General features: G+C 52.5%; 1 protein-coding gene and 1 pseudogene across 14 annotated transcripts in view; both read left to right on the forward strand.

Moving 5' to 3' along the window:
- Positions 1–2,049, forward strand: part of LOC115850864 (uncharacterized) — a 42,806-nt gene extending 40,757 nt beyond the window's left edge. For 13 of the 14 annotated variants that reach the window (XR_011377207.1, XR_011377208.1, XR_011377209.1 and 10 more), the window contains one exon: positions 596–2,049. Coding sequence is in view for 1 of the 14 variants with exons in the window: in XM_070044818.1 (XP_069900919.1) it covers positions 318–470; positions 596–622 (180 nt within the window). In the remaining 13 variants the exon portion in view is untranslated. Of the gene's footprint in view, positions 1–317; positions 471–595 lie in introns of all 14 variants that reach the window. The other variant, XM_070044818.1, reaches the window with a different exon arrangement.
- A 2,415-nt stretch (positions 2,050–4,464) lies between these two features.
- Positions 4,465–5,285, forward strand: LOC132596237 (serine/arginine-rich splicing factor 3 pseudogene; annotated as a pseudogene).
- Positions 5,286–11,468: the final 6,183 nt, after the last annotated feature.

The raw sequence follows: 11,468 nt of genomic DNA on the forward strand, positions 1-11,468 counted from the left end.
CTTCTTTAGCTCCAGGATCACGGCCGCTCCTGCTCCCCGAGGCGCTTCAGCTTCTGGGCCAGCTCACCTGCGGGCGGAGGGGAGGGGCTCAGCTACGTCCCTGGGGCGGCCCCCCAGCCACCCCCGACCCCGCGCCCCTCGAGGCAGAATGAAGGGTCTGGGAAGGTGACCCCCAAGGGCTGACACAGTGGGGTCTCAGGCAGCACCACGTCCGGTCAAGGTCCGCCTGACCCCGTCCCCACTGGGACTCAGGGGGAGGCGGTGTTACCTAGGACAGTGGCCACCACCTGGCTGGTCTTGTCCATGTTCATCTCCAGCACGGAGTCGGCATGCGTGCGGAACCCCAGCAGGCGGGACTTCGGGGCCTGCAGCCTCACCAGCTCCCTGAGGATCACGCAGTTCTCCTGGAACCCAGAGACGGAAGGCGCTGGGGACCGAGGGCCACGGCCTCCCCGCGGGCCCCGGGCCAGGTCTCTGCAGGCGGGCAGGGCTCCCAGGCCACTGGCGGGCACAGCCAATCCCCCTCCCTCCTCCTCCTGGCCCGGATTTCTAGACACTTTGGTGCTGTCCTAACACGTGGTCTTTATTAACACAGGTCCTTTTGGAACCAGAAACGGCATGAACGTGATGGGCTCTAAGGCCAAGGGCAGGAAGAAATGCGGCCAGTCTTTCCAGGAGCCACCAAGGGGCCTCCCCGGGCTCAACAAGACAAACACGGCTGCCGTGCAGACAGTGGCTCAACCCCACGGCGCCCGAACACCCAGCCCCTGGACGGTGAGACAGCTGTTGCTGCAGGTGGCCCGTGGCTCACTGATGAGGCCCGGCCCCAGGCGTACGCCACCTTCTCTGGGGCCACCTCTCCGGTCTGCAGTGGGGTTCTCCTGGGAGCCCCCAGTCACCACAGGACCAGCGTGGCCTGTCTGTAGCCCAAGAAGGTGGGGACACAAGACTGTCCCCCGTGCCCCCCGCATCACCCGCGAGGCCGAGCGAGCACCAGTGGTGTCTGCGGGGAAGATGAAGGGCTCACGCACAGCCCCCATCTACAGAAGCACAGACTGCAGCCACCTGCGCTATGGAACAAACACAAGTGTCCACGCAGGACCCGATGTCTGACTGTCAAGGCCATGCCCGGGCCACAGTGAGAAGGTGTATCCCCCATGCAAGCCACAGAGAGGGGATGGGGGGGCCATCTGCGATTCTGAGCTCATCGGGCATCACCCCAGAGGGAGAGGGAGAGGGAGAGAGGTAGACAGAAGTACAGAGGGAGAGAAAGAGAGAGGGAGGGAGAGACGTCTCTCCCTTCCCTGGGGGTTCTCTAGTGCAGCCAAGGCTGAAAACCACTGCATTTTGGGAGATGGGTCCTCGTGGAAGAGTTAAATAGCTCATGGCATTATCGACACATACTAAAAAGGCCCCAAATCTTGGGGAGTCAGGGAGGGGAGTGTCGGCTGCCTCGTAAACGGGGAGAGATTGGGCATCAGGGGAGGTGCCTGTGCAGCCTGCGCCCAGGGCCCCGCAGACTTCATCTCCCAGCGGTGGTCCTGGGCTGGAAGTCAGCGGGGAGGTCAGGCTGTCCAAGCATCAACGTTGACTTCAGGGCTGATCTAAAAGGCGCCTGGTGTTTGTTGAAGCAGAGAAAAGAGAAAGCAGTAGGGAAAGGATGGGAGTGGGAGGGGGAGGGAGCCCCCCTCCTCAGCACTTCTACCGCTCTCCCTCTCTCTCTCCCTTTCTCCCTCTCTCCCTCTACCTCGCTGCCTCTCCCTCTCCCTCCATGTCTCCCCCTGCCTCTCTCCCTCCCTCTCTCCCTGTCCCTCTCTCTCTCTCCCTCTTTCCCTCCCCCTCTCCCTCTCCCCCTTTCCCTCTCCCTCTCCCCTTCTCCCTCTCTCCCTTCCTCTATTCCTGTCCCTGCTTCCCTGTTCCGCACGCTCTGGCTCTACCTCTTTCCCTCTCCCTCTCCCTCCACCTCCTTCCCTCTCTGGAGAGGGAAGGAGGTGGAGGGAGAGGGAGAGAGAGATGGAGAGGGAGGGGGGAGAGGGAGAGAGAGATGGAGAGGGAGGGGGGAGAGGGAGAGAGAGATGGAGAGGGAGGGGGGAGAGGGAGAGAGATGGAGAGGGAGGGGGGAGAGGGAGAGAGAGATGGAGAGGGAGGGGGGAGAGGGAGAGGGGGGGAGTGGGAGAGAGTGATGGAGGGAGCGAAAGATGTCTCTCCCTCCCTCCCTCTCTCCCTCCCTCTCTCCCTCTCCCTCCCTCCTTCTCCTCCCTCTCCCTCTCGCTCCAGCTCTCCTTCTCCCTCCGTCTCTCCATCTCCCTCACTCCCTCCCAGAGAGGCAGAGATAAGGCAGAGGGAGAGAGGGAGAGGGAGAGATGGAGGGAGGGAGAGAGGGAGGGAGAGGGAGGGAGAGAGGGAGGGAGAAAGAGGTCTCTTCCTCCCTCCCTCTCCCTCTCTCCTCCTTCTCTCCCTCTCTCCCTCTCTCCCTCTCCCTCTCTCTCTTCCTGTCCCTGTTTCCCTGTTCTGGTCTCCCTCTCCCTCTCTCCCTCTCTCCCTCTCCCTTGTCTCTGCCTCTCCCTCCATCTCTCCCTCTCTGAGAGGGAGTGAGGGTGAGGGAGAGATGGAGGGAGAGGGAGTGACAGAGGGAGGAAGAGGGAGAGAGGAAGGGAAAGGGCGAGGGAAGGAGAGGGGGAGACGGAGGGAGGGTGAGAGAGGGAGAGTCGGAGGAGAGAGGGAGAGGGAGGGAAGAAGAGACCATTTTCCCTCTCCCGCTCTCCCTCTCTCTCTCTCTCCCCCCCCTCTCTCTCTCTCCCTCTCCCTCTGTCCCTCTCTCTCTTCCTCTCTCCCTCTTCCTCCATCTCTCCCTCTCCCTCTCTCCCTCTCCCTTATCTCTGCCTCTCCCTCCATCTCTCCCTATGTGGGAAGGAGTGAGGGAGATGGAGACATGGAGGGAGAGGGAGAGTTGGTGGAAGAGGGAGAGGGAGGAGAAGGAGAGAGGGAGGGAGAGAGGGAGAGACGTCTTCGCTCCCTCTCTCTATTCCTCTCTCCCTTTCCCCCCTCTCCCTCCCTCTCCCCCCTCCCTCTTGTGCTCTCCCTGTCCCTCTTTCCCTGTCCCTCTCCCTCCACCTCCTTCCGTCTCTGGAGAGGGAAGGAGGTGGAGGGAGAGGGAGAGGGAAAGAGGGAGAGGGAGGGCGGAACAGGGAAACAGGGACAGGGAGAGAGGGAGGGAGAGGGAGAGAAGGAGGACGGAGGGAGAGGGAGGGAGGAAGAGACCTCTTTCCCTCTCCCTCTCCCCCCCTCTCTCTCGCTCTCCTCTCCATATCTCTCTCCCTCTCTTCCTCTCCCTCCCTCTCCCTCCATCTCTCCCTCTCTCTCTCTCCCTCTCCCTTGTCTCTGCCTCTCCATCTCTCCCTCTCTGGGAGGGAGTGAGGGAGATGGAGAGATGGAGGGAGCGGGAGAGTTGGAGGGAGAGGGAGAGGGAGGAGAAGGAGGGAGGGAGAGGGAGAGAGGGAGAGGGAGGGAGAGAGGGATAGAGGGAGGGAGAGAGGGATAGAGGGAGGGAGGGAGGGAGGGAGGGATAGAGGGAGGGAGGGAGGGAGGGATAGAGGGAGGGAGGGAGAGACGTCTTTCGCTCCCTCCCTCTATCCCTCTCCCCCCTCTCTCTCCCTCTCCCCCCATCCTGCTCTCTCTCCCTGTCCCTCCACCTCCTTCCCTCTCCAGAGAGGGAAGGAGGTGGAGGGACAGGGAGAGGGAAAGAGGTAGAGGGAGGGCGTGCGGAACAGGGAAACAGGGACAGGGAGAGAGGAAGGGAGAGAGGGACAGGGAAGAGGGACGGGGGAGGCGGGAAGAGGGAGGGGGGAGGCGGGAGAGAGACGGGGGAGACGGAGGAGGTAGAGGGAGGGGGAGGGGAGAGGGAGAGGGATGTGGGAGAGCGAGGGGGAGACGGAGGTGGAGAGGGAGTTGGGAGAGGGACGGGGAGAGGGATGGGGAGGGGGGAAGGGGGGAGGGAGAGAGGGAAAGAGAGAGACGCAGAGGAAAGAGGGAGAGGGAGGGGGGGGACAGAGGGAGAGGGAGAGAGGGAGAGGGAGAGGGACGAGAGGAAGCAGGGAGAAAAGAGAGAAAGAACACACCATGTACATTTCTGTCAAATGACACCGGGGATCCTTACACAACCAGGAGAAAATAACACAGCGAGGCTCTTTCTCAGCTGGAACTGGAACTGCAGATGGGGCGAAACACCACCAGGGTGGCCACACATGTCCAGCTGCCGCCCCAGCCCCCTGAGTCTGGTCACCAGGGCTCTGAGTGTTTGCTCCAGGGACCTGGGGTTCACCCTGTCACCCTGGAGGTCGGGCCTAGACAGCAGGGCCCCGGGCTGGACACATAGGGGGAAAAGCATCCCCACAGGACAGCTTGTGCGAGCCGATTCAGCTGCGAGATTCTAGAGGCCCGGGATCACCCTGTGGCCCATGAAACCCAGGAGCCAGGAGGGTCTTGCATCGGGATTCCTGTCCGTTGGACTGTAACATTTATGTAAGGAATCTTGGAAACAGTGGTAACAAGAGTGAATTCGAACGAGCTTTAGGATATTATGGACCACTCCGAAGTGTGTGGGTTGCTAAAAACCCTCCCGGCTTCGCTCTTGTTGAAAATGAAGATCCCCGAGATGCAGCGGATGCTGTCTGAGAACTAGACGGGAGAACACTCTGTGGCTGCCGAGTAAGAGTGGACCTGTCCAATGGGGAAAGGAGAAGTCGAGATCGTGGCCGCCTCCTTCTTGGGGTCGTCGCCCTCGAGATGATTATCGGAGGAGGAGTCCTCCCCCTCACCACAGATGTCCAAGACGGAGAAGCTTCTCCCGCAGCCAGAGCAGGTCCCTTTAGTAGATACAGGAGAAGAGAGAGATCACTGTCCCAGGAGAGAAATCGCAAGCCGTCCCGATCTTTCTCTAGGTCTCCTAGCCGATCCAGGTCAAATGAAAGGAAATAGCAGACCACTTTGCAAGAGGAGTGGTGCACAGGAAATAACTTCATTTGACAGGAGTATGTACAGAAAATTCAAGTTTCGTTTGAGACTTCCGAAGCTTGATGCACTTTTTAAATGTTTTAGCTGTTCACATTTGTTTGTCTCTTGGGACAGTGACACATAAAGGTGTCATTCTCTATGGTTTGAAATGGGTCATATGAGGCATGTAATATGAAGAATTGTTTCTTTACAATGTTCTCTTAAGCAAAATTGAATTTGCTTTGAATTTTTGGTCTTGCCTAGACTGAGAATAAAACTCTAACTCCTGCCCACCTAAAGTGTGATGTTTATTATTATGGAAACAACACTGGCAAACATTGAAGAGACTTTCTGTAGCTGGGATATGGTATGCAGCTGTAGTTAAGCAAGCAGTCTTTAAAAGGTGCTGTGAACACAAGCCAGCAGGTACAAGTGAAAGCTGCACCCTTACCCTAGATTAGAGGTTTAAGAATTCCACTAGTCTTCACACTGGACAAGAGGTTGTCCAGTGAGTTTAGAATCTAAGAAGTTTCAAGGAAGTTAGTTTTCCTTTGAGTTAGGTCATAAGTCCCCTCTGTGATTGCCGTACATGAATACATAGCTCTTTGTAATGTTTTTTGGAAGTTGAGATGATCAAGATACCAATGTCTTGCCAGATGAAGAGTATATTGTAGAGCTGAACTTTGAGTTACTGTGCAGTTTTTTTTTTCATGCTGTCATTTGTAATATGTTTTGTGAGACTCCTTGGGATTAAAGTTTTGGTTCCAAAAGGAACAAAGAAAACAAAAAAAGGATCCACCTGCCAATGCAGGGGACACGGGTCCGAGCCCCGGTCCGGGAAGATCCCATGTGCCGCAGATCAACTAAGCCCGTGGGCCACAACTATTGAGCCTGCGCTCTAGATCCTGGGAGCCACAACTACTGAGCCCCCATGCCACAACTACAGAAGCCCGCACAGCTAGAGCCCGTGCTCCGAAACAAAAGAAGCCACTGTAATGAGAAGCACGTGCCCGCAACAAAGAGGAGCCCCTGCTCGCCGCAACTAGAGAAAGCCCGTGTGCAGCAATGAAGACCCAACGCAGCAAAAAAAAAAAAAAAAAAAAACACGATACCGGCCAGGTGATCAAGGGTAAAATTGTTTGTCACAAGTCCCGTTGATGGGGTGTATCCTTGATGTGTGTATCCTTGATGGTGTGTATCCTTGATGATGTGACCTGAGGAGAATGACATTTTTATCTGTGTCTGGATCTTCTGCCCCAAACCCCGTAATTCCAGCCCAACCATAAGAAAAACATCAGAAAACCAACAGACAAACAAATTGAGGGACAAAATACCTGACCAGTCCTCCTCAAAACTTTCAAGGTATCAAAACCCAGGGACGTCTGAGAAATGTCACAGCCCAGAGGAGACTGGGACAGAAAAAGGATGTTAGGGGAAAGCTAGGGAAATTCTAGTAAAGTGTGGACTTCAGTTAATAATAACGTATCCATCTCGGTTCCTTAGTTGGATAAGCATGTCGTACTAACGTACCAAAGTACTAACGTGTTGGAAATAGGGGTACTGGGTCGGGGGTCCACAGCACTCTGCACACTCTGTACAGATCTTTGCAACTTTTTTGTAACTCTAAGCTATTCTAAAATTAAGCAACTACTAAACAGAGATAAGAATGTTATTTCCCTGATTTGAACATGCCTGAGTTTGTTTTCATGGTCACATTTGTGCTATCTGGATGTGTCTTGGAATCAGTAGCAAAGGAGAGTTGCCAGCCCCTGGGAAGATGTGGCTGGTTTGCAGGTGGCTTGCTCTGGAGCTGAAGACCACGGTGGGAAGTCTGCAGCCTCGGGCTGCACTTAGAACCATGGGAGGGGATGGGCCAGCTCAGTTAGGGATGGAACCTATAAATAAAACTCTTTTTCTTTTCCATTATGGCTTATCACAGGATATTGAATATAGTTCCCTGTGCTAGACAGTAGGACCTTGTAGCTTATCCATCCTATATTTAATAGTTTGCCTCTGCTAACCCCAAACTCCCAATCCAACCCTCCCTCCCTCTTTCTCCCCCTTGGCAACCACAAGTCTGTTCTCTATGTCTGTGAGTCTCTTTTTGTTTCGTAGACAAGTTCATTTGTGTCGTATTTTGGATTTCACATATAAGAGAGATCATATATGTGTCTTTCCCTGCTGACTTACTTCACTTAGTATGATGATCTCTAGGTCCATCCACGACGTTGCTGCAAATAGCATTATTTCATTCTTTTTATGGCTGAATATATTCCATTGTATATATGTACCACATCTTCTTTATCCATTCATCCATCAGTGGACATTTAGGTAGCTTCCACATCTTGCCTATTATAAATAGTGATGCAATGAACATTGGGGTGCATGTATCTTTTCTTTCTTTCTTTCTTTCTTTCTTTCTTTCTTTCTTTCTTTCTTTCTTTCTTTCTTTCTTTCTTTTCTTTCTTTCTTTTTCTTTCTTTCTCTCTTTCTTTATTTTTTTGTCACACAGTATGTGGGATCTTAGTTCCCTGGCCAGAGATGGAACCCATGCTGCCTGCACCGGAAGCACAGAGTCTTAACCACTAGACCACCAGGGAAATCCCAGGGGTGTATGTATATTTTTGAATTAGAGTTTTCTCCAGATCTATGCCCAGGAGTGGAATTGCGGGACCCTATGGCAGCTGTATCTGTTCTCTGCACGTCTCACATCAACCACCTGCACTCCACTGCTTGCTCTCAACGTCATCTTCGGGGAACACAACCTGCGACAGGGACCTTGACAAGAAGAAATGGCTCAGGGAAAAGCTACCTGCACAGGGAGGAGATAGAGGCCATCGACCCTGGGGTGCGGCGGGGAGAGTGGGCACGGAGATTTGTCATTTCATCCCTGATACTCAGCCCTCCTGGCTGCCCCACTCTAGGTCACCTCGGGATACAGAGGTGACCCGGTTAGAGTCCCAGCCTGTGCAGGAATCTAGGGGCACCAGCGGGTCTGAATAATATTAGTGCAGGCTCTCCCCCATGGCACTGGGGTTATTTGGGGCGGGTCATTCTCTGCTGGGGGCCCCTCCTGGGCACTGTGTGGGGTTCAGCAGCATCCCTGTCCCCACCCATTTGATTCCAGGGGCCCCTTCCCCCCCAGTTGTGACAACCACAGATTTTCCCCAGACATCACCGAAGAACTGGGTGAGGCGGAAGCAGGATGGCCCTGGGTGAGGACAGCTGTGTTGAAGCAACCAGCCTGGCTTAGGGCAGGGTCCGCCCCAGTCCCGTCAGAGCCTGCATTTACAACTGCCCCTTCCCTCTCCCACCTCCCATGCCCTGCAGTGGTCTCCGAGACATCATCCCCGTGTAACAAATCACACCTTCTCAGTTTACTGTCCCCAGCACCTAGAAGAGTGTCTGCTATGTAGTAGATGCTTCCTAAATACTTGCTGAATAAAGGAGTTGAATAAAGGGATGAGTGGATGAATGAATGAAGGTTACCATGGAAGGAGGGGGAAGATTCCCTTTCTGACTCTCGGGGGTTGGGATATCAAGTGAAAGATCCATCCTAAATAGGCTGACCAGTCTTCTGGGGTTCCCCGGAAATGAGGGTTTCCCCACAGTTCCAGCGCTCAAACCTGAGCGGTCCTGGGCAAACTGGGGGCGGGTGTTGGTCACCCTGTGTAAACACAGTAACAATTGCAACTGCAATAGCAATGGCCAAGGACCTCTACGGTCTTATTGACCAGGCCCAGTTCTTTACCTGGCGGGGAAGGGTGGGCCGGGATTGGAATTCCGGTGATCCAGGGTGGGCGGGTGAGGGCACACCCCGAGCTTGTGTAGGGGAGTCCAGGAAGGTTCTGGAGGAAGTGACAGTGACACAGGAGGGAGGGAGGAGTCTAAGGAAGAACATCCCACACGACAACGTGTGCCAATGGCCCTGGGCCCAAGGTCACACCTGACCAGGGCTTGCTTTTTTTCTTTTTTTCTAATTTACATTTTCCCACATGGATATGCAATTGTCCTAATGCCATTTATTGAAAACTCCTTAATTTCCCCACTTTCTGTCCTATCAAGTGTTCATCTATCTGTTTCTGGACCTTTATTCTCTACCATAGAGCTATACGTCCCATCCTTGCACCGCTAGGGCTGTTTGATCACTATAACTTTATTTTTTATTCATTTATTTCTTTGGCCGTGCCGGGCGACATGTGGGATCTTATTTCCCTGACCAGGGATCGAACCCGCACCCCTTGCAGTGGAAGCTCAGAGTCTTAATCGCTGGACCTCCAGGGAAGTCCCCAGGGCTTGCTTTGACATCCATCGAATGGTGGCGGGTGGGCACGGGGAGCAGCTGTCTGTGAGCCATCCTGTGTAGAAATGCAGGGTGGAGGGCAGGACAGCTGGAGCGGGAGGGGAAGAGGCGGAGGAGGGAGGGAGGGATGGCGGGCGGGCGAGAGACAGACAGAGAGTTTCCGGAGACACTAGCTCTGGCCGTGTCCTAGGGCATGAAAGCTGAAAATAGCTCCTAGTGCCGGGAGCCTTGGAGCCGGAGCCTGGGAGCCAGGGTGACTGGCTCTCCTCCCTGGTGTGTGTGTTGGGGGGGAGGGGGGTGGGCTCCGGACTTCTCAGGCTGGGAATGGGGTGCACGGAGCAGGGACGGAGCAGGGACCCTTCTCTCTGGGACCTCGCGGGCCATCCTTAGCTCACAAAGCTGAGCCACTCCTGGCCCTACGAGTGGGGGGCTTATCCTCCCTGTCCCCTGGATCACACCCCCTCACACACAACTTCCCCTTGTGTGCTCCCAGCAACCAAGATAATCTGTTTTTAAAAGATTTGGGGGAGGGGGGTAAACATACAAACAAGAGCAGAATGGATACTTTTTCAGAATGGGAATGGCTCTGTGTAACCCCATCCCCAAGGTAACCAGAGTCCTGACCTCTAACACCCTTGACGAGTCAGCCTTGGTCTAGGCTTGCAGAGCCACGGAAGCCTCCTCATCCCCTCCTTCAGACCCCGTCTCTCCCTCGGCATCTTTGTGAGAGGCACCCGGGGAAGTGGGACTGCTAGGCTGTACTGCTGCTAGAACTCCACCTGGGCTCCACCAGGCTCCAGCCCCCCACCCTGTGCACCTCTCTGACCCTGAGGCACCTCAACTGGTAGGAGCGGCATCACCTTCCCTCCCGGGACTTGTGACACTTAAGGGAGACACAGAAAGGACAAGCGTTTGGCTCCCTGGCTGGCAAAGAGCAGGTGCTCAATTGTCATAAGTGTCCGTATCAGTGAGGGTTCTCCAGACAAACGGAATCCATAGGGTGTGTGTGTATATACACACACACGTACATATGTACACGCATACAAAAATATACAGCTGTGTATATATGCAGTACGCATACAGACATATACACATATAGTATATGCAATACGCAAATACATATGTACACACATATATATATAATGCATAGTTTGTATATATACAGTATGTCTACACACATATACGCATAATATATACAATAGACACATACATATACACTATACATACACACATATGAAATGCATAGTTTGTGTATATATACAGTATGTACACATACGTATAAGATATGCAATATACACACCTAGGTACGTCTATATCCTACATATATACACACATACAAAGATATTTAGGTGTGTATATATACAGTATACATACATACACATATAATATATGCAATACATACACGTACATACATATAGACACATATACACCTACATATAAAAGCATGTAGAATAAAAATATATATGTACTGCATCTATAAATTCGTCGTATATATACATACACATATCATATATAGGATACATACACATACATATATACCATGCATACACACACACCTATATGTAAATATGTGCATGTACATACACATATAAGTACACACGCAAGTGTGTATATATATAGTACATACATATACACATATAATACCTATACACATACAGGTATACAACATATATACACACCTATATATCAATATACACTGTATACATACATACATACAGTGTACATATACTGTACACATACACACCCATATATCAATACATGGGTGTGTGTATATATACAGCATGTTCACCTTCATAATATGTATACTGTATATATACACATACATACATGTATACAATATATACACACAAATATATAGGCTTGTATGTATACTGTATATAGTACTTACACATAGACTACAAACGCATGCACATATAAACATATGTGTATACATATATATATAATATCTATACACACATATACAAATTAATAGGCTTGTATATATTCAATATTTTTACATATATAGTTTCGTTTTAAGGAGTTGACTCTTGTGACCGTGAGGCAGGCAAGTCAGGGCAGGACTCTGGGCTGGAGACACAGGGAAGAGCTGATGTGCCAAGTCCATTGGAGGAACACTTCCCTCTTTCTAGGGCACCTCATTTTTCTCTCCAGTCCTTCAACTGATGGACGAGGC

Source organism: Globicephala melas, unplaced genomic scaffold (genome assembly GCF_963455315.2).
Source record: "Globicephala melas unplaced genomic scaffold, mGloMel1.2 SCAFFOLD_506, whole genome shotgun sequence".
In the NCBI taxonomy this organism is placed as follows: domain Eukaryota; kingdom Metazoa; phylum Chordata; class Mammalia; order Artiodactyla; family Delphinidae; genus Globicephala; species Globicephala melas.